Source organism: Malus sylvestris, chromosome 3, assembly GCF_916048215.2.
Source record: "Malus sylvestris chromosome 3, drMalSylv7.2, whole genome shotgun sequence".
Classification (NCBI taxonomy): Eukaryota; Viridiplantae; Streptophyta; class Magnoliopsida; order Rosales; family Rosaceae; genus Malus; species Malus sylvestris.
The window spans coordinates 22,497,513-22,525,406 of NC_062262.1; the positions used below are offsets into that span (position 1 = coordinate 22,497,513).

At 38.9% G+C, this 27,894-nt stretch overlaps 2 protein-coding genes across 19 annotated transcripts in view; both read left to right on the plus strand.

Moving 5' to 3' along the window:
- The first annotated feature begins 495 nt into the window (after window positions 1-495).
- On the plus strand, window positions 496-11,776 carry LOC126615051 (uncharacterized). 5 transcript variants are annotated; one of them, XM_050282768.1, is made up of 14 exons: window positions 500-1,036; window positions 1,215-1,233; window positions 6,045-6,064; window positions 6,149-6,339; window positions 6,525-6,605; window positions 6,891-6,935; window positions 7,068-7,106; window positions 7,219-7,417; window positions 7,647-7,723; window positions 7,851-7,964; window positions 8,050-8,142; window positions 8,280-8,324; window positions 8,455-8,493; window positions 8,615-9,052. In XM_050282768.1, the coding sequence occupies exons 1-14, from the start codon at window positions 793-795 to the stop codon at window positions 8,885-8,887; spliced, it is 1,479 nt and encodes a 492-aa protein (XP_050138725.1). In that variant the 5' UTR covers window positions 500-792; the 3' UTR covers window positions 8,888-9,052. The 5 variants fall into 5 exon arrangements, with proteins under 5 accessions (XP_050138729.1, XP_050138725.1, XP_050138726.1 ...); XM_050282769.1 differs by lacking the exons at window positions 8,280-8,324; window positions 8,455-8,493; window positions 8,615-9,052 and adding exons at window positions 11,004-11,048; window positions 11,179-11,217; window positions 11,339-11,776 and having other exon boundaries at window positions 503-1,036; XM_050282771.1 differs by lacking the exon at window positions 8,615-9,052 and adding an exon at window positions 11,339-11,776 and having other exon boundaries at window positions 504-1,036.
- Window positions 11,777-18,349: 6,573 nt separating this feature from the next.
- Window positions 18,350-27,894, plus strand: part of LOC126615046 (TPR repeat-containing thioredoxin TTL2) — a 45,176-nt gene continuing 35,631 nt past the window's right edge. For 3 of the 14 annotated variants that reach the window (XM_050282755.1, XM_050282756.1, XM_050282751.1), the window contains exons 1-8: window positions 18,352-20,938; window positions 21,078-21,317; window positions 21,897-22,026; window positions 24,168-24,320; window positions 24,412-24,659; window positions 24,747-24,816; window positions 25,556-25,762; window positions 27,336-27,571. In XM_050282755.1, the coding sequence (XP_050138712.1) occupies window positions 18,774-20,938; window positions 21,078-21,317; window positions 21,897-22,026; window positions 24,168-24,320; window positions 24,412-24,659; window positions 24,747-24,816; window positions 25,556-25,762; window positions 27,336-27,571 (3,449 nt within the window). In that variant the 5' untranslated portion in view covers window positions 18,352-18,773. Of the gene's footprint in view, window positions 20,939-21,077; window positions 21,318-21,896; window positions 22,027-24,167; window positions 24,321-24,411; window positions 24,660-24,746; window positions 24,817-25,555; window positions 25,763-27,335; window positions 27,572-27,894 lie in introns of all 14 variants that reach the window. The other 11 variants (XM_050282757.1, XM_050282762.1, XM_050282758.1 and 8 more) reach the window with 8 other exon arrangements.

Genomic DNA, 27,894 nt, shown 5'->3' on the forward strand with positions numbered 1-27,894 from the left:
TCTATTATGGGTGATTGAGTGATTGGGTGGCAAACAAAGGTACCCCTTAGACCGACCAACATCTCATCATTGAGAGCATCTGCTGCATCGATCAGTGTGTCATTGTCGATACTCTGGCTCCCGATTGATTGCTCGTAGTTCTGTTTTTGGTAGTGGTGCAGTCTTTCAACAATCATCGAGAGGGGCACCACCAACCGAGATCGAGCAACCCTAATTTACGATGAATCTTCGGTAATAGTTCACGAGCCTTAAAAAAGATCTTTGGTAATAGTTCATGAGCCTTAAAAAAGATCTTTGCTCACTCACATTGGTAGGTGTTTGCCACTCCTTGAGAACCCCACTTAGTAGAATAAAACTTTGTTGTTGTTGTTGTATACATTATTCAGGGTGGATTCAGGGATGAATAGAGATCGGGGATTCCTATAACCATATCGAAACCATAACCAAATTATATTCACGGTTTTTCTTCATATCTTCAAACTACACAAATTTTCATCCCCAAATCTGCCTCATTTGGACATTTATGTATAATTATAATTATCTATAATTATCTCATTTGGACATTTATCTATAATTATCGTATTTCTATTTGAGGTTCTGCCACCGTGATCCAAGAGCTCAAACAACCAAGACCATCAAAGCCCGTAATAAAATTCCCCCTTCCCAACAAACAAGAAAGGATAAAGAAAAGAAAATCCTCTTCCGATAAGTGTTTACATTTCTCTGTGACCAAACGATCGACCGGTCTAGGGTTGGAGCAGAAAAGCTTCCCCGTCTGTTACAGGCTCATCCATGGATGCTCACGGCGAGCGCCTCCAAACCCAGCTCAACGGCCTCAGCCATGGGGTGGCTGGTTTGAGAACTAGTTTAAGCAACCTGAAAGATCATCTACTCGTCACCGCCACCGAAAATCAAACATTTCTCAAAAAAACCATCACAAATCTACTCACCGGGATCGAAGATTGCTTGAGCGGATACGGTAAGCCTCCAAGCGAACGGGCCACGTATACGGAGGAATTCATGGAAGAAACCAATTGTATGATCATCTCTTCTCCTTGTACATATTTTTTTTTCTGGATAGCCTAGGGGTTAGGCTAACAACAAATTCACATCTGTATGTTTTGATTTTCTTAAATCATCTAAGTTGTATTCTGTTTGCTTTGACTGTCTCACTTTATCTCCATTGTATTGTATTTTGTTTGTTTTGTGCGCAGTGGAATGGTATAAGACCTTGCCCATAAAGAGTCAAGTAAAATTAGTTAGATGTGTGTTAAGTTTCTTATGTAAATAGATAGATTAGACAAGGATATAATTGTAATTAGAGCAGTGTACTGTCTATATATACACTGCTGCATACTGTAAGATTATTACATTGAATCAATATATGAGAGATATTTAGAAACTGTGAGTCTTGGCTTTCTACATGGTACCATCGCCAAACCGCCTCACGGCCTCTCTTCGATCCTGCAATTTTCTTCTTCGATCTTCCGCTCCTCTCTGATCGTCTTCTCCGACGTGATTGTTTGCGTCTGATTCAGATTCTTGATTTCTTTTTCTTGCATCTTGATGGCGTCTCCCTCTGATTCTTCTTCTCCAATTGAGTCGGTGCCTCCTTCAAACCCTAATTCTTCTTCCCCAAATCTCAATACCTCTCCGATGTATCATTCTCTCACGATTCAGAACATTGGCAGTATGGTTCCGATCAAGCTCCGGCGATCCAATTATCTGCCGTGGCGGGCCTTGTTTGCTCCGATTCTTCGTCGCTACAAGCTTCTAGGGATTGTTGATGGCACTGAGCCCTGTCCCTCTCCCTTTCTTCCAGATCGCTCAATCAATCCACATTTTGAGCAATGGTATGAGAAAGATCAGAATCTGCTTATCTGGTTCAATTCGACGCTTTCTGAGGAAATCATTCCGTTCACCGTCGGTGTTTCCTCCGCTCGTGATCTCTGGCTCAAACTTGAGCAGCGTTTTGGTGGTGTCTCGGATGCACACATTCATCAATTGCGTTCGAAGCTTCAAAATATTCAGAAAGGCTCTCAATCCATGGCTGACTATCTTCAACAAATCAAGGAGATCTCAGATTCTCTCACTGCCGCTGGTGCCTCTGTCACCGATCGTGATCTCATTGCTGCGACTCTTGCCGGTCTCACTGATGATTTTGAATCTTTCACTGATTCTATCTTACTTCGTCTTTCTTCTACCTCGTTGGATGAATTACATGGCTTGTTGCTCACTAAGGAGTTATCCATGGAGCGTCGCAAGAAATCTTCTTCTTCTGAGCCTTTTCATGCTTTCTCTGTGCAAAGCCAAGCGCCTCTCCTTCCTACACCACCACCACACGCTCTGGTTGCTCCAAATCCTGGCGCATCACCACTTCAGAATTCTTTTCGGTATAATTCTACCAGAAGCTACCCTCGTGGCTCTAACCGAGGATTTTCCCGTGGTTCTAATCGCAACTACAATCGTGGTTCCAATCGTGGTAATTTCAACTCTGGTTTCAATCGAGGATCTTATAATTCTGGATTCAATCGTCCTGCTTCTTCTTCAGGTCACAAAACTTCTTGTCAAATTTGTGGTTCTACCAGTCATGAAGCTCTTGATTGCTTCGACCGAATGAATCCAGAAATCTCAGGCAAGTTTTCTCCAGCTAAACTTGCTGCCATGTGTGCTCATTATACTGCAAAGTCCTCCAATTCTTGGCTCATCGACTCGGGTGCTACCTCTCACATTACGAATGATATATCCAATATCCAATCTCCTACTCCCTATCATGGTGAAGACAAGGTGTACATCGGAGATGGTAAAGGTCTGTCTATAGATCATATTGGCACATCTATTTTACATACTCCTGCTCACTCTTTTAAACTGCACAATGTTCTTCATGTGCCTCAAATGCAGCATAGTCTTCTCTCTGCTTATCAGTTTATTAAAGATAATGATTGTTCTTTGACTCTTGATATTAATGGATCCTCTGTCAAGGATCGTTTTACGGGGAGGACGCTTTTGCGGGGCCAAGTTAAAGATGGCTTCTTTCCGCTTCATGGTTCACCTGCTCTCTCCACTGTCTCTCATTCTCCTACTGCCCTTGTAAGTACTGCTGCTAATGTTCGCATATGGCACAGCAGACTTGGTCATCCATCTTCTGCTATTTTTCGTAAAGTTTTGTCTACCAATAAAGTTGTTGTCCATGGCACATCCTCTCTGGCCTTCTTCTGCAAAGACTGTGCTTTAGCAAAGAATCACAAGCTTCCTTTTGGTTCTCCTCAATCTGTATCTACTGCAAGTCTAGAACTGTTGCACTGTGATGTCTGGGGCCCATCTCCTGTTGTATCAGTGAGTGGCTATAGATATTACTTGCTTATTGTTGATGATTACAGCAAGTATAGCTGGTATTTTCCTTTAAAGTCCAAGTCCTCTGTATTTTCAACCTTTGTGGACTTCAAGTCCTATGTAGAGAACGCTATTGGTAATAAAATAAAGGTTGTTCGCTCTGATTCAGGGGGTGAGTTTACTAGTCACCAATTTCAGCATTTTCTTAAACTTCATGGCATTTTCCAACAATTTAGTTGTCCTCATACTCCTCAGCAGAATGGATGTGTTGAACGGAAACATCGTCATTTGGTTGAAACTGCTCGTACACTCTTGGTGCAATCTCAAGTGCCTCATAGGTTTTGGGTTGAAGCCTTTTCCACTGCTACTTATCTGATTAATCGACTTCCCCTTGGTGGTGTACTGCAATCCCCTTGGGAACTTCTCTTCGGCACTTCTCCAGATTATTCTCGGCTCAGAATTTTTGGTTGTTGTTGTTATCCATGGCTCAGACCTTATACTACGTCCAAGTTGGCCAGCAGAAGTACATCCTGTGTTTTCCTTGGGTATAGTCTTCAACACAAGGGGTATCGTTGTCTTGATCCAGTCACACAACGTGTCTATATCTCTCGGCATGTCCTTTTTGATGAGACTACCTTTCCATTTCAGAGTTTATCTTCTGCCTTTCCTGGTGCATCTCCTGTTCTTACTGATCCTTCTCCAGTGAATTCCTCTGTCAATTTACAATTTACCATACCTGCTGCTCAATCTGGTTCCTCTACAGTCCCTCAAGTGCATCTTCCTGCACCTGGTGATGTTCCAGTACCTCAAGTAAATCTTCCAGTACCTGTTGATGTTTCGGTACCTCCAGAGGATCTTCCTGTTACTCATGAGCCTTCTTCCGTCCCTAATACCCATCCTATGATCACTAGGTCTAAAGCTGGTATCTCTAAACCCAAGGCCTACTCAGCCACCAAACACCCTTTACCTGATACGGTTGATATTATCCCCACTACTTATCTTCAGGCCTCTAAACATATCCATTGGCGGTCTGCTATGCAGGATGAAATCAATGCCCTGCAGTCCACTGGCACTTGGTCTCTCGTTCCTTTTACCTCCCAACAAAATATTGTTGGATGTAAGTGGGTGTTTCGAGTCAAGAAACATCCTGATGGCACTATAGATCGATACAAAGCTCGGCTTGTGGCCAAAGGATTTCATCAGCAAGCTGGTTTGGATTACACGGAAACATTCAGTCCTGTTGCAAAACCAGTCACCATTCGCATTCTTCTCTCTCTTGCAGTTCAACATGACTGGTTTCTCAATCAATTGGATATCAGTAATGCTTTTCTGCACGGTGACCTTCAAGAAGATGTCTACATGCAGCAACCTCCTGGATTCAGTGATCCCACTTATCCCCATCATGTCTGCAAGCTTCGCAAATCCTTGTATGGCTTGAAGCAAGCCCCTCGGGCCTGGTTTGAAAAATTATTTGCAGTCCTTAAGTCCTTGGGCTTCCATCAATCTCAATCTGATGCTTCTTTATTTGTGCTCCAAGACGGTGTTCCTGTTATTGTCTTGGTGTATGTTGATGACATACTTGTCACAGGTCCTAATACTGCAGCTTGTCAACGTTTCATTCAGAAACTCAGTACTGTTTTCCCTGTGAAGGATTTAGGCCCCTTGCATTATTTTTTGGGTCTTGAGGTTCAGCGATCTGCTGATGGTCTTTTCTTACATCAAAGCAAGTATATTTCTGACTTACTTCACAAGACCCGCATGGCTGGTGCTAAGCCATGTCTCACTCCTCTTGGCTCTCATAAACTTGATCACACCGGTCCATTGTTGCATGATCCCACAGAATACAGATCTATTGTCGGTGCATTGCAATACCTAACTTGGACACGACCTGATTTATCTTTTGCTGTCAATCAAGTCTGTCAATTTATGCATGCTCCCCGAGAACCCCATCTTCAAGCCGCCAAACGTATTCTCCGATTCCTTAAAGCCACTGTGAGTCATGGTTTGTGGTTCAAGAAAGGGACTGTTCATCTTACTGCCTATTCTGATGTTGATTGGGCTGGCTGCCCTTTTGATCGCCGATCTACTAGTGGCTATTGCATATTTCTGGGATCCAATCTTATTAGCTGGAGTGCTAAGAAGCAACCTACGGTTGCTCGTTCATCAACTGAAGCCGAATACAGATCGTTAGCGCACACCGCTGCTGAAATCACATGGATTTGTAAAGTGTTCAAAGATCTTGGCCTTCATCTTCCTCAAGTCCCTTCTCTCTGGTGTGACAATCTGTCTGCCATCTCTCTTGCGTCTAATCCAGTCTTTCATGCTCGAACCAAACATATTGAAATTGATTACCATTATATCCGAGAGTTGGTCCTTGCTAATCTTCTCAACGTCCAGTATGTGTGTTCTCATGATCAGTTAGCTGATATTCATACTAAATCTCTGTCTAAATCCAGATTTCTGTATTTGCAATCCAAGCTTGCTCTTGGACCTTTCGATGCCTCCAAGTTCAGCTTGAGGGGGTGTAAAGAGTCAAGTAAAATTAGTTAGATGTGTGTTAAGTTTCTTATGTAAATAGATAGATTAGACAAGGATATAATTGTAATTAGAGCAGTGTACTGTCTATATATACACTGCTGCATACTGTAAGATTATTACATTGAATCAATATATGAGAGATATTTAGAAACTGTGAGTCTTGGCTTTCTACAGCCCATCCTTCCGAAGTTTGGTACCTTCCTCTCTTGTGCTTTTTTCTTTATTATAATTTAGAATAACACTTGCCCAACCTATGAGCTTTCTTTGTTTTATGCAGCAAAAAGGCTAGACGGATATGACAATCAATTGAAATCGTCTTTGGAGGGTCAAGGCATAAACTGGAAAGTAGATTATCGTCAGGTCCCTCGTTCCATGACAGTTTCAACCACCAGTGGGGACCCACATATTACTAACAAGGCTTGTCAAATTCTTAAACTCTTGGCATTTACTACCGTTGACCCATCACTGGTAAAGATTTTCAAAGTATTTGCAAGCTTTATGAAATGTTTTGTATGCCGCCTTGTACTTGAAATCTCCAAATATTTTCTTTTTATGTATAAAAAAAAAGAAGAGAATTTGGATTGGATTTTTTATTTTTAACCATTTTGTAACAATTATCTGATTCTTTTTAGTGCATGACAATTTGATTTCAGATATTAGAGATAGTTGATGGAAGCATGCAACATGTTAACATTGGATTTCTTGATCTGAACAAAAAATTTAAAATTGAGAAGGTGGGTATTGAATAAGTTTCATAACATTTTTTTGTCTATCAATACGTGTTGAACAAATCTAAGTTATTAAACTTCTATGATCTAATTTTTGGACACTGTGATTCTGACCTTTTAATTTTAGCAAAACAACATCTGAGGATAATTTGTAAGAGGACTATGAGCCTTTATTTGGGTCTTATGTTTGCTACTTGATGTTCAGTCAGACTCAAATTTACGTATAATGGTGGAGATATGGAATTTGAAGTTCTTATTTTAGGTGGATTTAATCTCACACATTTTGTGCAGAAGGTAAAATTGAAATGGGACGAACTTTCCAGGCGCTCCATCAAGGTGCATGCATAAATCTATTTAATCATGTTTGTTGATCTTCCCACTGGCAAAATATTTATGGCTTCACATTCTGTTACCTGTCCCATTTTGCTGCTTGTTTCTCTAATATTCTGCAATATAATTTGGATGCAGAAAATGGGCAAGATGACGCGGTGTAAACTTTTCCTTTACGTAAGTGTTATTGTCCCTTTATCATTTTAATGCTTATGTTTTCCATTTCTCTCTTTGGTCTTCCCACCTTCTGGTGGAGGTGAACATAAATTGCCTGTTAATGAATGAATAGAATTGCACGCTCACTGCTGTGGGTACATCTGATGGATTGGAGATGCTGAGGACAATGGTGGAAGGCATCTTTCTCCATGGTGTTGATCTTGCACAGACTGTGAAGATTGAATGTAAGGAATCAAACGATACTGTCGAGAAGAGTCTTGCAGAAAGTAGCATGTGGGCCTCTTTCACTGTATACTATGGTGAAGACAGGGGTGCGCTCATCTCATCCATATTCATCTTTTTCTTTTTTCTTTGTTTTTTTATTAAATTGAAGAATCCTTTTTTTGAATAAATTTTTTATGTCCCGTAGTTACTTTTGTTGTTAAATTTTCTGTGAGAACAATTCCCTGTTCTCATGCTTTCTAATAATTCATTTTGTTTTAGTTATTCAATAGAACAAATGCTTTCTCACTCATGAGCTTTTGAATTGTTTTTGTTCAGCAAAAATGGTGCAAGATGCTTGGCCTATGGTGAAATCGTTTTTACAGGAGAACGGCATTTCATGCGAATTGAGTGCGGTATGTCATGATTAATTCTATAAACTCATGGTTGTGAAACCTACCCTTAATTGATCAGTTGTTTATTTGAAGTTATGCCTGTTGTTTGATGCACATGTTCACTTCTTGTGTTTCAATTGTGGGTTAGCGTAACCGTTCCATGAAAGTCTCAACAACCACAGAGATCAAGGACCGAGATCGTATTGTCAGGGCCAGGCGTCTTCTTGAACTGCTAGGAAAAACTAACGTTCCACCTTCCCTTGTACGATTATTGTCTATTTCGTGAGAATTTTTAAACTGCTTATAAGTTTGCACTATATATATTGGACTTGTACCATTTGATTCAGGCGATAGAAATTATGAACGGTCGTAAGCAGCATATCTTGATGAAGATTGGGCAGCAAGAAGGTGGGCTATGCTCAAGGTTTGGGATCGAGAAGGTTGGTATTGAATACAGTTTTCCTAATTTGGGCTTGATCTTTGTAGATGTGGTAATTTGGGATTGGTGCTACCTGCTCAATGAAGACTCAGCCAAACCTCTCAGTAACTGTTTTCTAATCTCTACTGTTGTTTGCAGGTGGAGTACGAAAATCGGCTCCGGAGATTTCGTGCCTCTATAGAGGTGAATAAAGTGATCTAAATTATTATGGCCGACTGCTTTTGGATTTGGCTTCATATACACACACATGATTATTGGTGGTTTAATTCTATTCTGGTTGTATGCCTAATTTTTGACAATATTCTTGATGCAGGAGATCATTGGCTTGACAGGCACCAATCTTTATCACTATGTAAGTGTTGTGATTTTGGTTAGGGTTTTCTTTATCTGGTGTTAATTCCCACCGGTGGGTGGTACACGTTGGTGATTTATGAGTTTCATTAATGAATTTTAATTTCCTAAATGAATAATAGCAAGACACTGTTACTCTTGTTGGGGGCGCTGTCGGTCAATCTGAAGACTTGGAGATGGCGAGGATTTTGGTGGAAGGCTATATAGTTCATAATGTTGAGAGTGATTGCGTCACAAAGCTGAAGCTGATGAAGTCTGAAAAAAGAAAAGATAGAGAAGGAGAAGACGCTCTGGCAACTTGTCCAAGAAAGAAAAAAACAAAAACTGAAGATGTGAGTGCTTCATGGAGTGAAGAACATGCACACGACGAGGGCAGCGTCTTGATATTTTTGTAATAAATTTAAGAAGAATTGCACCGACATGAACCGTTGATATTTTTCGATTCTGATTCTATTCGAGGGTGGAATCGTATCGTGCCTACCCCTAAAGTTCATCTCATGGATTTTTTATGATTTATTTCTGTGAAGAATATTCCCACGAGGATGGCATCTTGAAAGTCATTAATTGTGACTCGTGGTTGTTTAGGCAGTCTCCAATCGATGGCTCCACCGGCAGTCAATGTTTAAAATATCGGTATCGGTGGAATATAGATAGGTAAATTTGTGGAAATATCAATAGATATATCGAATATCGATATCGATTGTCTTCGATGGAAATTTGCTTAAAAACATGGGAATTTAAATTTTTTTTTTTACGGAATGTCATACAAAGCCACAACACACGTATGAATCAAGAACTAATGATTAGATACTGTGTAAATAATAAGTATGTGATGTGTGAGAAGTAAAACTTCATTCTAATGACAAGTAATAAAATAAAGCATTTTACTAGAAAGAATAAATTATACATAACTTAATTGATATTTTCGTCACGAAAGCAGTACAAGTTTTATTGAAGTAAACTAATACCATAAATAAAGAAATTGAACAAATAAAGAATGCATAGACTCATGGATATTTCCTGCAAATTGTCTGCAAACTCTGGATATTTCCTTAAAATATAAAAAATATTGAGAAAATTGATTGATTTTCAGAAATATCGCAGATATGGGGTGAAGTTCAACACCACAGGCCATCTTGTCCTTCTCGAAAACAACCAAATAGTTGTTTGGTCTGCAAATTCGTCGAAACAAACCTAAAGCCAGAGCCTTGTCCTGCAGCTGTTGGACAATGGCAACCTTGTCCTGAGGGAGAGAAAGATACCAACTCAGAAAACTACTTGTTACAAAGCCTTGGTCTGCAAATATTTTTCGATTCCGATTCTATTTGAGGGTGGAATTGCATCGTGCCCACCCCTAAAGTTCATTCCCATGAGGACAGCATCTTGAAAGTCATTAATTGTGACTCGTGGTTATTTAGGCAGTCTCCAATCGATGGCTTCACAGGCAGTCAATGTTTAAAATATCAGTATCGCTGGAATATTGATAGGCAAATTTGTGGAAATATCAATAGATGTATCGAATATTGATATCGATGGAAATGATAGAAATTTGTTCAAAAATATGGGAATTGAATTTTTTTTTAAAGGAATGTCATACGAAGTCATAACACACATATGAATCAAGAATTAATGATTAGATGTTGTGTAAACAATAAATATGTGATATGTGAGAAGTAAAACTTCATTCTACTGACAAGTAATAAAATAAAGCATTTTACTAAAAAGAATAAATTATACATAACTTAATTGAAATTTTCGTCACGAAAGTAACACAAGTTTTATTGAAGTAAACTAATACCATAAATAAAGAAATTGAAAAAATAAAGAATGCTCATGGATATTTCCTGCAAATTGTCTGCAAACCTTGGATATTTCCTTAAAATATCAAAAATATCGAGGAAATTGATTGATTTCAGGAAATATCGCGGATATGGGGTGAAGTTTAGACTTAACCCCTCTTTTCATATTATTCCCTGAAATTTTTGGATATTTCCGTGGAAATATTGAGCATGTCCGGATATTTCAAACACTGCCGGCAGTTGGATGGTCAACAACACAGGCCACCTTGTCCTTCTCGAAAACAACCAAACAATTGTTTGGTCTGCAAATTCGTCGAAACAAACCTAAAGCCAGAGCCATGACCTGCATCTGTTGAACATTGGCAACCTTGTCCTGAGGGAGAGAAAGATACCAACTCAGAAAACTACTTGTTACAAAGCTTTGACTACCCTTTTGATACCTTGCTTCCGGGAATGAATCTCGGGTGTGACATGATGACCAGACTTAAGAAATTATGAACGGTCGTAAGCAGCATATCTTGATGAAGATTGGGCAGCAAGAAGGTGGGCTATGCTCAAGGTTTGGGATCGAGAAGGTTGGTATTGAATACAGTTTTCCTAATTTGGGCTTGATCTTTGTAGATGTGGTAATTTGGGATTGGTGCTACCTGCTCAATGAAGACTCAGCCAAACCTCTCAGTAACTGTTTTCTAATCTCTACTGTTGTTTGCAGGTGGAGTACGAAAATCGGCTCCGGAGATTTCGTGCCTCTATAGAGGTGAATAAAGTGATCTAAATTATTATGGCCGACTGCTTTTGGATTTGGCTTCATATACACACACATGATTATTGGTGGTTTAATTCTATTCTGGTTGTATGCCTAATTTTTGACAATATTCTTGATGCAGGAGATCATTGGCTTGACAGGCACCAATCTTTATCACTATGTAAGTGTTGTGATTTTGGTTAGGGTTTTCTTTATCTGGTGTTAATTCCCACCGGTGGGTGGTACACGTTGGTGATTTATGAGTTTCATTAATGAATTTTAATTTCCTAAATGAATAATAGCAAGACACTGTTACTCTTGTTGGGGGCGCTGTCGGTCAATCTGAAGACTTGGAGATGGCGAGGATTTTGGTGGAAGGCTATATAGTTCATAATGTTGAGAGTGATTGCGTCACAAAGCTGAAGCTGATGAAGTCTGAAAAAAGAAAAGATAGAGAAGGAGAAGACGCTCTGGCAACTTGTCCAAGAAAGAAAAAAACAAAAACTGAAGATGTGAGTGCTTCATGGAGTGAAGAACATGCACACGACGAGGGCAGCGTCTTGATATTTTTGTAATAAATTTAAGAAGAATTGCACCGACATGAACCGTTGATATTTTTCGATTCTGATTCTATTCGAGGGTGGAATCGTATCGTGCCTACCCCTAAAGTTCATCTCATGGATTTTTTATGATTTATTTCTGTGAAGAATATTCCCACGAGGATGGCATCTTGAAAGTCATTAATTGTGACTCGTGGTTGTTTAGGCAGTCTCCAATCGATGGCTCCACCGGCAGTCAATGTTTAAAATATCGGTATCGGTGGAATATAGATAGGTAAATTTGTGGAAATATCAATAGATATATCGAATATCGATATCGATTGTCTTCGATGGAAATTTGCTTAAAAACATGGGAATTTAAATTTTTTTTTTTACGGAATGTCATACAAAGCCACAACACACGTATGAATCAAGAACTAATGATTAGATACTGTGTAAATAATAAGTATGTGATGTGTGAGAAGTAAAACTTCATTCTAATGACAAGTAATAAAATAAAGCATTTTACTAGAAAGAATAAATTATACATAACTTAATTGATATTTTCGTCACGAAAGCAGTACAAGTTTTATTGAAGTAAACTAATACCATAAATAAAGAAATTGAACAAATAAAGAATGCATAGACTCATGGATATTTCCTGCAAATTGTCTGCAAACTCTGGATATTTCCTTAAAATATAAAAAATATTGAGAAAATTGATTGATTTTCAGAAATATCGCAGATATGGGGTGAAGTTCAACACCACAGGCCATCTTGTCCTTCTCGAAAACAACCAAATAGTTGTTTGGTCTGCAAATTCGTCGAAACAAACCTAAAGCCAGAGCCTTGTCCTGCAGCTGTTGGACAATGGCAACCTTGTCCTGAGGGAGAGAAAGATACCAACTCAGAAAACTACTTGTTACAAAGCCTTGGTCTGCAAATATTTTTCGATTCCGATTCTATTTGAGGGTGGAATTGCATCGTGCCCACCCCTAAAGTTCATTCCCATGAGGACAGCATCTTGAAAGTCATTAATTGTGACTCGTGGTTATTTAGGCAGTCTCCAATCGATGGCTTCACAGGCAGTCAATGTTTAAAATATCAGTATCGCTGGAATATTGATAGGCAAATTTGTGGAAATATCAATAGATGTATCGAATATTGATATCGATGGAAATGATAGAAATTTGTTCAAAAATATGGGAATTGAATTTTTTTTTAAAGGAATGTCATACGAAGTCATAACACACATATGAATCAAGAATTAATGATTAGATGTTGTGTAAACAATAAATATGTGATATGTGAGAAGTAAAACTTCATTCTACTGACAAGTAATAAAATAAAGCATTTTACTAAAAAGAATAAATTATACATAACTTAATTGAAATTTTCGTCACGAAAGTAACACAAGTTTTATTGAAGTAAACTAATACCATAAATAAAGAAATTGAAAAAATAAAGAATGCTCATGGATATTTCCTGCAAATTGTCTGCAAACCTTGGATATTTCCTTAAAATATCAAAAATATCGAGGAAATTGATTGATTTCAGGAAATATCGCGGATATGGGGTGAAGTTTAGACTTAACCCCTCTTTTCATATTATTCCCTGAAATTTTTGGATATTTCCGTGGAAATATTGAGCATGTCCGGATATTTCAAACACTGCCGGCAGTTGGATGGTCAACAACACAGGCCACCTTGTCCTTCTCGAAAACAACCAAACAATTGTTTGGTCTGCAAATTCGTCGAAACAAACCTAAAGCCAGAGCCATGACCTGCATCTGTTGAACATTGGCAACCTTGTCCTGAGGGAGAGAAAGATACCAACTCAGAAAACTACTTGTTACAAAGCTTTGACTACCCTTTTGATACCTTGCTTCCGGGAATGAATCTCGGGTGTGACATGATGACCAGACTTAAGCGGCATTTAACAGCATGGAAGAGTCTAGACGACCTTTCTCCGGGAGACTTTATATGGGAGACGAAACTGCTAAACCATTATGAGCCATGTGGAAAAGGGTCTAATGAGTACTTGAGAAGCAGTCCATGGAACAGCCTTTTGTTCTGTGGAAAACCCACCAAGGAACTTCCGGCTTTGAACCTCACTTTTGTCAATAGAGAAGAGGATACATGACAATTCACATGATTAACATGTCGTTACTTGGGCAGATGATGATGATGAACCAAACCACGGCGTTTCATCAGTAGTGGATTTAATCACAGGCAGATCAGAATTGGACACTCTACGCAGCATTTCCAAGAGATCCTTGTGACGGTTATGTCCAGTGCGGTGGCAACTGTGTTCTTAATTCATCGCCAATTTGTCAATGTTTGGAGAGGTTCTTTCCTGGGTCACTGAAGGATTGGAACTTGAAAGATTTTCAAAAGGTTGTGTGAGGAGAAAGTCGTTGAGTTGCAGGAATGATGGATTTGCTAAGTATATGCGGTTGAAATTGCTGGATACTACACACGATTGGATAAATAAAAGCAGGAACTTCGTTGAATGCAGGGCCAAATGCTTATCGAATTGTTCATGTTCTGCTTATACAGACATAGATGTTAGAGGAGGAGGCAACGGTTATGCTATTTGGTTTGAATAGAAGGCAGTTGGCTTGGTTGTCTGGATCAGACATTTTTGGTGCCTATCAAGAATTAGGAGCACAAATTTTGTTTAACTGCACCTTTTTTTGTTAAGTGTGGATATGTCTTAATTCTATTGATACTTTTATCATACAGTTACAGATATATACAAATCATGTGATAAATAATAATTGGCCGATAAACTTGACTGCCCCAAATTGCATTTTAAGTACAGTTAATCTCAATGTAAAACGACTATTTTAGTGAGAAGTTAAAAACTTTGATGTAATGGTCTTCAAATTGCGAAAAGGAATGTGTACTAAAATGAGCAAAGAGGAGGTTTTTTTTTTTTTGGTCAAAGGGAAGATTTTATTCCAACCAAACACACTAATACACAAACTTACATACAAACTAGGCCCAACAACACCTGTACACAACCAAAAAGGCCTAAACAGAAAGAAAAAAACAACAGAAACAGAAAATGAGCCCAAAAAAGCCCAAAACAAAAGAACATCCGAGAAGCACCCATTGTCTTCTCCACTGTCGATTTAAGGAACTTCTAGCCATCTGATTCTCTGACCGCTGTCGATCATCTCCTTCATTGACGCCTCCTGCACACATCCATAAGCAAGAGGTAATCGACATCCAATCGAAAGAAGTGAATCCCCAGATTGAAGCTCAGGAAAATTCCCGAGCAACACTGCCGGAAACGGCGGACACAAAGGAGAACGTGGTGGTGTTGAAAACACCCAAGCCGGTGAAAGCATCGGAACCCTACACACACTCCATAAAAGACATGGCTGAAAATCAAAGCAAGGAAGAACCAGGAAGAGGAATACCCACGGAGTTGGAGAAATAGGATAAGCCGAAATGAAAATTGGGGAGAACCAATAGTAGATGCAAGGAGAGAAGAAGGAGAAAAGGGAGAAGATGACACAACAACCGACCCCAACCGAAGCTAGGGCCGGTGCCACCGGAGATGTTGGAAATTGAAGGTCTCACAAAAGCACTCTCATTTCGGAGAGAAATAACTCTCACTTATGTGTCATAAATTGTTTTATTTTGAATGGTATGTTTGATTTTACAAGTATAGTTCTTAGATATGCAATTATTTATATTATATATAATATGTATATACTTAAATCTGTCTAGACATCCTAGGCTCCTGCCTAGGCCCTGTCGTCGTTACTTGGGTGGATGATGATGATGAACCATACCATGTCGTTTCACCAGGAGTGGATTTAATCACAGGCAGACCATAATTGGACACTCCACGCAGTGTTTTTGAGAGACCCTTGTGACAGTTATGTCCATTGTGGTGGCAACGGCAACTGTGTTCTTAATTTATTGCCAATTTGCCAATGTTTGGAGAGAATCGTTCTTGGCATGCTTTTGGCAGGTCGTACAAGTCATTAACTGAATACTTCTTGTGAAACTCCCGCACGTATTCCAAAGCCTCACCGAGAAATGGCAGGTGATAATTCCGTCTAACTTTAATTAATGGCTTTTATAGGGGTAGCGGAGGAAGTTTGCTTTCGACTTCTTTCCGGAAGTGCTCGAAGGGAGTTTTCATCTCCCCAGGTCGAATTAGGAGTTTGATTCGCTTCTCGGATTCTTCAATTATGGTTTCAAAAACACAATCGATTACCTTCTTTCCTTGAAGCAGCTCGTTCATGATTGCCAGAGGTTATCGGTCGTCTTTGTTACCCACCGTTTCTTTCGGCTGCCATTTGGTAACCAGGGTAGCTTGTGCTGCTCGTCGGCGAACCATACAGTCTATTCTTTGGCGGCGACATTTTTGCGATTTGGACAACGCGGTATATGCATCGGTAAGGGAGCTGTAGCTATACCAACGCTGGTCGCATAACTCAAGTGGCTTGAAGGTTTGCTGGTTCACGAGTGAACTTAAGCTGCCAGAGTTGTGCACATAATAATCTTCATTGTAAAATGGCCCGTTGAAATCAAGTCGCCGTCTAGCTGAAGACGACTTGTTATTCTGTGTTTGAGGGTCGAGCCTATCGAAAACTTTATGGCGTTGGCCTACGTCGAGCACTTTTGAGATGTTGCCGCAACTGCAGGCGCCAGTTGGGTTCTTCAGCCCAAATTGGCTTTTCCTTCGGCTCAATTATGATGACGTTTGATTAGCACTGACTACATAAAACCATCGGCTCGTCAGTTTCCTCTGTGCTGGAGTCCGATATTGACTCGACTTAATCTGGATTTGAAAAGTATCTGGGTGGCTCGTTCGAAGATAGATCAATTTTCAATCGTGGCTGAGAGTTATGGTTAGGAATAAACTGCGTCGGGATGAACTCGGCTTTTTCTTTTCTCTTGTCCTTGGGTAGATGAGCATCTACCATGCTTACCGTCGCCGATGGGAAAGGATCGGCGTCAACTCTCATTGGAGGTTTCTTGGGAAACTTAAGTTTGCCATTGTCGATCCAGCTTTGGATGGCGTCACAAAATACGACACAATTATTTGTCGTATGCTTGTTTGAATTGTGGTCTTTACAATACGTCTTTCCTTTCAAATCTTCGGCCTTGGGAATATTATGCCATGGCCGAAGCTTGACGATTTTTGCAAGTAACAATTGGTCGAAGATGGCATCGGCCTTGGTGATGTCGAAAGTGTAAACCTTTGATGTTTTGACGACGGCTTCCACAAAGGCCAAGCGGGTTTTGACATCTTTGGAATTAGCGTGAACCAACGCTTTGCATATGTATGGTTTGTCAATTACTATCTCGGCCGCATCTATACTGGCATATTGGGACTCTTTGCCTTCGGGTTGGGGATTACGAGATTTTCTCTTCTCAAAGCAAATTGCTCGACATGTTGTTCATACATATCTCGAAAGTTTGCCCCCAAGAATTTCTTTTTGTACTCCACATCCAGGCCATTCAGGGCAAGCCTAACAAACTCGACTTCAGGGAGGGGTACTCGACACCAGTTTCTGGCCGATTTAAACCTCGTAAGATATTCTATTGGTGACTTGTCGGATGATTGAGCCATCTTGGCTAAAGAAGAAACTGACATTTCCATCCCTGGCCGAAAGAATTGCTCATGAAATTTCTTGACTAATTCCTCCCAGCTTTGGATGGAGTTGGGTGGAATAAACGTTGCGAGGTTGTTTGTTCTATGGAAGGGGAGAGAAATGGACATAGAAGGGGAGATAGTAGTTTTAGGACGAAAAGAAATGGAGAGACGGAGAGGGAGGAAATAGTATCTTTAGGGATGTTTGCAAGAAAAATGGTTTTGGAGGATGTTTTGCAGGAAAAAAATGGAGCAAATGTGAATGGGGGACGGAACTGAAGAACTTTCTAGAGAGAGTCTAGAGATAGGATGAGCGTTCTAAACACTTTGGCCTTGTTTGGCATGTCGTATAAGCGATCAGATAGGACTACGAACTCGACTGTTTGGTGTCTTCTCGTATTGAATAGCCGCCGGATTAATTTAACCAGTCGGATAAGGTAGTCAGGTATACACCTTCTTAATAAACCTTTCCAAAATGAGTGGATTATTAGTCCAGTACCTTTCTCCGGCGACCCTAACGCCAATAACCTCCATCATCTCTAGCAGAATCAGAATCAGGAGATTGAGAGTGTCGTCGCTGGAAGCAGAGGCATCTAACCCTCATCGTCGAACTTATTAGCTGGTATTTATTGATCCTATATTGATGTTCTATTTAACCAAAAACTGTGCGTTTCCATGCTTGAGATTAACTTCTGAAACAATTGTGGGCAGTTTCGACAATCCCACGACTTCCTTCCCGCTCATCCTCCTACGCATGACTAATGAAATACTCAGCAGTAAACAAGTGGTAGCAACCAAAGGAACCGCTGCACCAACATTTCCTAAGCTACACCAAATGCTTCACTAAGCCAGCCTAACTTATTCTAATATAAATGAGTCAAGCTTAGTCCGAGACAGTTCAATGCAACAAACACACTAGCAGATGAATTGAAGGGAATCAAAACAAAAATTAATAAAACATGTGTAAAAGCTAAAAATAGTATGTAAATGACACCGCTCTTAATTTTATGTGAAACCTCAATTCCGTTCATTCATATGAAAGACAAACTCGACCAACGTTAACCCAAAAAAATTAGATATTTGTGAAAAAAAGAAAAAAAAAAGGATTTGTTAAAATAGAAATGAAAGGGAAATAAAGTAACTAAAGAGAAAAATGAAAACAAAAGTTTCACGAAAATGGCATGAGAGGATCATTAATACAAGAAGAAGAGAACCCCCTTGCTTTCCCCTTCCTTCTTATCACCCAACCGCCGAAAGGCTTTACCTTTTATTCATAAATATCTCCATTTTTGTAATTTTGTATATGAATATATTTTGCATTCAATCATTAATATCGATCACGAACAAACCAGGGTTTGATCAAGCATCACGATCTTCAATCAATTCTCAACCGTCTGATTGATGACTCCGGCGTTGACATGTCGCCGGCGTTGCTAGAGACCTAGAGCTCCGGCGCACCCCCATCAACAGCAACAAGCGAACCTCAATAACGGTCAGATTTCTCGCCCTTTGTCGTTTGATTTTTCCTTGGTTTTCGTTGCCATACCAATCCGAGCAATATCAAAGTTCGTCACACACGATGGACCCATCAAATTTAGGCGATACATCGTCGAATTCGATGGAGTTAAACTCCAATTTTAGCTTCAATACGCCGCCCGGTTCTCGGCAGGGGTCGGGTCTTTCCAGGCCGAGGCTTGTGAAGGTGAGGAGGGGCACGGCCTCCCAGGTTCTGAAGCCGGCTGGCTCCCTGGAAACTGGGTTTCATCCCGGATTTAATCCGTTTCGAACGGGTTTCGAGAGTTCGAATCCAGTCTCATCCGGGCCAGAAGCTGGGACTTCAGTTTCTGGGGCATTTGGGACCCCTAAGAGTGGGAATGAGGAAAAGTTGTTTGGGGCCAATAAGATTGATCCGACTGCGAATTCGGGGAAATGGGATTCTAGTGGAGGTTTGGGGAGAGTTGTGATTGATGATATGAGGAATTTGAAAATTGGGAGCGGCAATGAGTTTTTCAATACAAAAGTGGGTGCTTTTAGTTTTAATGCAAGAAGTTCGAGTTCACCTGCGGGGTTGGATAAAGGTGGTTTTGTTTTTGGAAATGGCAATAAGCAGAATTCTAGTATTGATGAAAGCATTGTGTCAAAGCTTCCTGAGGATATGAGGAAGTTGAACATTGAAGGTCCCGAGAAGCGTGAATCTGTTGAGATAGGTAAAGATCAAAAGTTTAATTGCAGTGCAAGTGATAAGACCAAGTTTGGGTCGGGTATTAATGACAATGTGGGTGGTTCTCTGGGCCAAAATAACGAATCAGAACTACCAAATGAGTTGAAGAAGAAATTGAACATTCAAGAGACTGTGCAGCTGGATCAAAGTACTGACAGGCATAATGCCGATGATTTGAATAAGTTTGTCTTTGGAAATAGTAAAAAGGATAGTTATTTATCAGCCGGAACCCCGGAAAATGTACTTCCAGATAAGATGAAGACTCTGAACATAAAGGATACTTTTGATGGAAGAAAAGGTAATCTTCTATTGAGAAAGATGGAGAAGTTGAATATAGGCAGTAGGGCTGGAGGCTCTATGCAACCAGATCCAGGGAGATCTTCACATGAATCATTTATAAAAACCATGGAAACTGGAAATTGTAGCGACAAGTTATTTCACATGAATGAAAAGAGGGATGAGTTTTACTTTACAAGCAAGCACGATGGTATAGGCACACACTCTTTAGAATTTAAATCACCAAACCCTAAAGCAAACGTGTTTTCTGGCGTAAACAAGAAAGTGGAATTCAATGCGAAGAGGCAGTCATTCAAGGAAACAAAAATGAAAAAAACATCCGCAAAATTAAGGCGTTCTACCTCAGCCCCTCTGGGACCTGGGCATGATTTTGTTTCTAGAGAAGGCAGTTCTGAAGAAAACATTGAGGCCTCTGAATCCTATTCGCCAATGGAGGTTTCTCCATATCAAGAAACATTGGCTGATAACCAGTGTTCAAAAGAGAATTCTGCTGCATCTGGTGAATCATTTAATCTACATAACAACAATTCGGCCCCTTGTTCAGTACCTACTGTTTCAAATATTCTTATTGATGAAGATCTGGCTATGGCTACAGAACATTTGGATATAAATGAAGCTGATGCAACAACCAGAGAAGCAAAAGAGGACACTTATGAGTACCGTCACGATGGTAGTGTTGGTACTGAAGGAACTCTTGAAGGATCTATGTCCGAGGTTGAAACTGAAAGCTTTAAGTCTGCAGCTGAGGAGGTAGACTTTAATAGCGATAACTCTCATACTTCGGCAGAAACTGAAGCCAGTTCGAGCTCAAACATGGAGAGCCATGATACTGATGGAAGGCTACACTTTGGTTTCCCTTCAAGTTTGGAAAATAGAAGTGGGTCTAACTTCACCTTTGCTGCCTCTTCCGCTGCACAAAGTCAAGTATCTGCATCAAAACGCCTCCAGAAAAAGAAAAGTCTGGTAAAGGCTGGTCAAGATACCAATACTATAGTTCCAAATGTTAAGATTCCATATGCATCATCCTCTTCACAGTTTTTGCCCTATTCTGGTGCTTCAGCACTTATGTCACCTGGACATTATCAGAAAATAGAGTCATCTATCCCACAACCCAGACGTGGAGATAATACTGGAGTGCGTAAGGAACAGGAGATAAAGCAAGAATCTATTTCTTTGTCTGCTGAAGCAGCTGCAGCTCAGGAAGCATGTGAAAAGTGGCGACTAAGGTCAGGACTTATATTCATTTAATCATCTTTGTCTATGCTTAAAACTCATTGTTTGATGTCCCTTTTAGACCTCTGAGTGGAGTAATATAGCCCTGTGCTAAAGATGAGCTTCTTTTTGTTGAATTTGATACATCTCCAGGGGAAACCAAGCATACTCTAATGGGGATCTGTTTAAAGCTGAGGACTGCTACACACAAGGAGTGAATTGCGTTTCTAGAAATGAGACATCTAGAAGCTGTCTTAGGGCATTGATGCTGTGCTATAGCAACCGTGCAGCAACACGTATGACTCTTGGAAGAATAAGAGATGCACTTGGGGACTGTATGATGGCTGCTGCAATTGATCCCAACTTCCTGAAAGTACAGGTTAGAGCTTCCAAGTAAGTATTTTCTCTTTACTATTTGATATTTTCTTTTGACTTTCCAGTATGAACCTCTGCGCTAATGCAGCTTCTTTTTTTGTTGATCGCACTTTCCGACATAAAATAGGATGAGTTATGCAAACATTTCATGATATCTAGTGCGTTTTTACTTTAGACCATGAAGTTTTGGAATTTACAAGCCAACCACCTGAAATTTATATATGGTTGGGTATAAATTTATAACAAAAGTCAAATGATGGACTTTAACATTTTAAAATTTCGCTATAATTCTTGTTGAATTTTAATACAATTGATTGTTAGACTTTTGCTACTTACCATTACTTACACAATATTGTGCGGTTGTTCTTGGATTGTCTGGTTCTAAGTAAGACATTTTACTGGCACTCAAATTTCTACTTCTCATAATTTTCATATGTTGTTCTGCTGGTCTTTCATTGGGTATTTCCAATTGAATGTGCTTTGTCGCTTTGATTTTTGAGTTCCGGCATAGAATTTTTCAGTCATAAATTCATAATTGCTTTTCTTTTCACATAACATAACCTTCCATAATTGTATTTCTTTTTAAAATTCTTAAAGCTGTTATCTTGCTCTTGGGGAAGTTGAAGATGCTTCACAACATTTTAGGAGGTGCCTGCAATTAGCAAATGATGTCTGTGTGGACCGAAAGATTGCAGTAGAAGCTTCTGATGGCTTACAAAAAGCACAGGTAGTGTAATTAATTAAAAACCCGATCTTACTGCTTTCCATGGGATTCACCATTGTCTACAGTTAACATCACTTATAAATTACGTTGTGTACATTATAAATTCTAAGTCGTATGTTGTGTACATGAAATTGGTTAATACAGTACTCATCTGAACCCTGATAATGCTGAAACTTTTTCTCATTTTCGTAAAAACAGTTTAAGTTGCAAACCACATAGTTTGTAGGGTGATTGAGCCAAGAAGAACTAAGGAATTTTCTGATTGTAAAACCCCTATTCTGGCTTGTAAAGGGAAAAGACTGGAGTAAAAAAAGGATCAAAGTTGGAGTGTTGATCTGTTTGGGGTTTTAACTTATATTTAATTTCTTTCTTTTCATCTTCAATATATTATTTCGTCTGAAGGCATTGCAGATTTCAAATGTGCTCATAATTATTGTTGCTCATGTTTGATACTTGATGATATGGTTGGTTGTGAAATTGTAGTCAGGAATGCTTATAACTTGGTTGTAGAAGTAAAACCCTGTTGGATAGGTCAGAGGAACTATACTTTCAAGTTGGTATCAATTGAGGATGGCCAGGGAGGTCTGACAAATGTATTTGCAAAGGCTATTGTTGAGCAAGGACTTGGTATTGTTGGTCGACAGTGAATTTAAAATTTGGTTTGAGTTTCTTTTGGATTAGAATGAGTTATTGTGGGGCTGTTTTGAACAGTGACGAGAAGGCAAAAGTTAGTATTTTAGTGGATTTAAGTGTGTTATAAACAAGATATCGTAATGAAATTTTGGGAATTTTAAATAACCATTCTGCATCCTCCAGGCCAGTAAATTTTTTTTTAATTTTTTTTTTATAAAGAATATATCTATAATAAGTTTGAGAGATATAGGATCAAAAGCAGTGTGAGCTTGAAGGTTGAACTATAGTATTACGTGTACTCTCCTAAACCTCAAATTCAAAAGCAAAGGTCTTTTATTTGTATATCTTCTCACTTGGTGCATTTTGTGTTTATCTGAGGAGGAGATTGTGGATCATGTTTTCTCCATTGCTCTTGTTCTGCACAGTTGTGATGGAAATTGTGTAGGGGAGTTAGAGCTAGTTGCGTTATTCCAAATTGTTGTTTTGAGCTTCTAAGTACCAAGTTTGAGGCTTTAGGAAGGTGGAGGAAAGCTAAATTTTTGTGGGGTTGCTTTTGTGCTGGCAGTTTTTTGGAATATTTGGGTGGAGCGTAATAGAAGAATTTTAAAGAATACAAGGGTGTGGGACTAGACGAATTATGACATAGTTAGATACTGGGCAGCTCTGCTATTTGCACATCAGTTTCGAATAAGGATGGATGCATTTGCCGCTGTGAAATGAATTTAGGTTTCAAGTCTTCAGGTTTTTGTATCTTAATTTGAGAGGTCTGGTTCTGTACTAAAAGTTTGATTTTGGATTATGGGTAGCTTATCTAATTTTTGGAACTGTTTCTGTTTTTAATCAAAGTTAGTCTTCCTCAAAAGGAAAAAAAAAAGAAAAAAAAAAAAGAAGAATGGCAAGCGAGTACCACGTTGTAAAATCAAATTTATAATAATTTCAACCTTTAACTTTTTGCTCACATATCATTTTATATTTCAAAGTCTGATTTTAAAGATTATTTCACATTCTAGCAAGTGTACCCTATCCCATGGTACTGTGGGAACATGTGTAGATGAAATGTGGGACCAAGTTAGATAATGGGCAGCTCTTTGGACGTTAGCTTCAAATGTGTAGGGATTATTTTCACTCTTTTATAATAATGGATGTGTTAGCAGCAGGGAAAATGAATTTATATTTGAAGTCTTGGTTTATGTAACATTATAACTTAGCTCTTTTTGAGAGGTCGTTTTTTATACTTCAGGTTAAGATATACATTTTTCTTTTATTATTTTTTGGCCAATAACAGTTTTATATTGCTTACATGTACACACGTACAAAGTTTTTGTATATAATGGGGATCGCTTTTGGATCCCTATCCGCATTGTATTTAATGATCTGAAATATCTATATTATGTCTCAATTGGATCATCCCTGCAAAATATCAATCAAATCTTAAGCCATTGTTCTAACCATTGGATTTTTACAGTGAAGTGTTTGTATACAAACTGATTTGGGGTTTTAATTGATGGCAGAAAGTGTCTGAATGCCTGAATCTTTCTGCTGAACTTTTGCTATGGAAAACATCTACTAATGCCGAGCGTGCTTTACAACTTATTGATGAAGGTTTGGTAATAAGTCCTAGCTCAGAAAAATTATTTGAAATGAAAGCAGAGGCTCTTTTTGCGGTTAGTGATTTATTTAATTATGTTTTTTCTTTTATTGGTTTTTGCTACTCTGATTTTCAGTCAGTTGTGGGTTGAATTCTGTATTCCCTAGCAGGTGCGGAGGTACGAAGAGGCGATTGAGCTGTGTGAGCAGACTCTTAGTTCTGCGGAAAAAAACAACCTTCCAGCAGATATCAATGACCAGGTCGTTTCTGTAGATAGTTCTGAACTCTCAAAGTACTTTTACTTCAGACTCTGGCGGTGCCGTATGATTTTTAAATCCTATTTTTATCTTGGAAAACTCGAGGAGGGTCTTGCTACACTAGATAAATATGAGGAAAAGATGTCTACCTCATATAGGTAACTTTTAGACACGATTTTGATGTTAAATTGTGTTAAAGGTTTGCTTTTGTTGCTTGAAGTTCCTAACACTATGCGAATGTCCAGGAATTGGAGAAAAACTCTGCAATCATCAGAACCCCTTGTTCTCGTTGTACGTGAACTTCTGTCTCATAAGGTATGCTCAGTCTATGCTGTGTTTCTTGACTTGTACAATCCTCTCTGGGTGCACACGTAATATCACAATTGAATAGAAATATTTGAACTCATACCTCATCCCATATTAAAGAAGGTTGGGCAGGATCCTCTTCAGCTGTCTTGCCGACATGTAATTACAAATAAAGACATGACGTATTTTCAAAACTAGATAGGACTTTCTTAACCGTGTCATTTTCCTCCTATAGACAAAGAGTGCATTTGTTACTTAAAGGGCCTATTATCAAACCTCATTGGTTATCCTGGTGGAACTTTCTCCTATGTTAGCACTTGCTATGATGTCTGGCTACAGGTTTTTTAATTTTTTGTTTTTGAGATATATAGTAGTTTCTAGTCATTCGATTGCAGATATATTTTCAAACCAATCACTTTCTCGAACAATATTTCCTTTTTCAAGTGGTGTCAGGGTAAAAGAAGGTTGTACCTTAGTTTATGCTTGGCATTCTTCAGTGTCTGCTAGTTTGTTTTTCCAATATTTGATGCGTTTAATTTGAGGAAGTGTTAATGGCACTCCACAAGGGTCATCCTTTACTCCTCCCTTATAAAAAGGGAAAAATTGCACTTTTGACTTATTTGGAGTGTCAATAACAGCTCCCTTAATTTATTCATCATTAACTGTTTAATTGAAAAATATGAAATGCTCTACTGCATATACATGCTGCTTATGTAGTGACTTTCTTCTTTGTTATTGTACATCGTAGGTTGCAGGGAATGAAGCATTTCAGGCTGGAAGACATACTGAAGCTGTTGAGCATTATACTACTGCTTTGTCCTGCAATGTTGAATCACGTCCATTTACAGCTGTTTGTTTTTGCAATCGTGCTGCTGCATACAAAGCATTGGGCCAGATTACTGATGCTATTGCTGATTGCAGTCTAGCTATAGCTCTTGATGGAAATTATCTAAAGGTTTGTTCAAAGCTGAAGTTTTCTTAATGATTCTTTGATATGGCATTGCTCATGATTTTACTTATTCATTACTTTTTTCTTTGGTAAAAGGAGGGGCTGGTTTTATATCTCTGTTTGATTGATATCAGAGATATACAAACTAGTAGTCTGGTTAGGTCATTAAGAGGGCATTTGATTGACCGGACCAGGACTGGATTACGACTTCTCTTTGTGGGCTTATTTTAGGCTATTTAAAATGTGGGGCCTAAATAGAACCAATGCAAGCCAATCCCTGCAATTAATCTAGGACAAGCCATCAAATGTGCCCCAAGTGTATTAGTACCTCTAATTGATTTGTATTTTCTTAGTGACACAGCTTTCCACCTGTTTTTGGGGAGCATTGGGAATGTGTGTTGTGATACTTATTTGTGTGTTTGTGCGGTTACTTCCTGTGGAAATGCAATAAATGGATCTTATGTCTAACACATTAATTTTCAAGGAAATCTTAAAACATTTAATTCCCTTCTATTTCAATTGCAATGAACATCTAAGTTTCCAAGAATGTCACATTTAATTCCCTTCTATTTCAATTGCAATGAACATCTAAGTCTCCAATTGCAGTCTACTGAACTTCTCAAATTTGTGGTCAGATTTTGATTAAGATATTCAAGAATTTTACTTTTGGGTTAACCCTTGAGAATTTAAGATATATTAGATATGAGTAGTTGGCTCCACTTAGTAGGTCTTCCCTGGATAAAAGATTAAAATGAAGGAATTTTCAGTCAGTTCAGTCTTGACACCATTTTTGACATCCATTATAATTTTTAATTTCTAACTAAGAATTTCTCCCATATCTTTTGGTTTGTGGTTTGTACCAATCTCAAAGTGCAGCTTCTCCAGGGTTAGATTTTATTTAGACTTTAAAAATCTGGTGTGCTTTGCTCGGGTTTCCTCATGTATTGTGTTATGTTATACTGTAGTGTGAATATCAGTTTCTAATCTCCAATGAACAACAGATAGATGTGTAGAACATAACCTTACACGTGCTTCACAGGCAATATATTTATCACATTTAGAATGGATGTGACCACGGAAATGCTCTTTGGTGATTAATTTTTCATAAGGATATGGAATTCTTATGAACTGTTTACGTGGGATAAAGTAATCATATAACATTGACATAGGCATATGGATTAGAATTGTTTGTCTCCCACATTTGGGATGCCAACGGGCTAGACTGGAAAAGAGTGACCTGAACTTTCAGAATGTTGTACAAGATGTTGGCAGAGTTGTGAAATACTGTATGGTTTATTGGTCCTTGTGAACCTTTGTAGTTAAACCTCTTGAGTTATAAGTGGTTGCTTGTCTACGAACATTTAAAATTTGAAGTCTATGGGTCGATTATGTTGGGGATGGAAGAAGACTACACTATTACAATGAAGCTGTCATTCCTCTAGTAGGTGGCGCTTTGCCGCTTTCACAATCCTTACAAAGTTGCATTTCCTGTGGCATATTGCATTTCAGAACAATTATTTTCTTTGTTGGGTCCTCCTATATGTTATGTCAGTTCCTGTTTTCTTTTATACTTTTACAGGCTATTTCTAGACGAGCCACATTATACGAAATGATCAGAGATTATGGAGAAGCTGCTAAAGATCTTCAGAGACTGGTATCTATTCTCACTAAGCAGGTAGAGGAAAAAACTAATCTGTGTGGAACATCTGACAGATCCATTAGCAGCACAAATGACTTGAGACAAGCTCGTCTTCGTCTTTCTGAAATAGAAGAAGAAGACAGAAAGGACATCCCCTTGGATATGTACCTTATTCTGTAAGTTTATCTGCACCTATATTTGTTTCTAGCATATGGTTGCAAACTGGCCCCTCTTTAGGACGTTTACATGAATGCTTCTAGACTATACGGTTAAATAATTGTTGAGGCTGAGTTGTTATACATTCATGTGGGTGTACTGAGTAATTAACTGTAGCTGTTGAGGCTGAGGCTGAGGCTGAGGAAACCAATTTTTTAAATTATGGGTGGTTCATTGACTTCCATCTTGTTCACAATAGTTGAAGTATCCTTCTGTTGGTTTAATTGCCAAGCATAAAAAACTTCTCCAGATGGTAATTTAAGCAATTGAAAAAACGAACAAT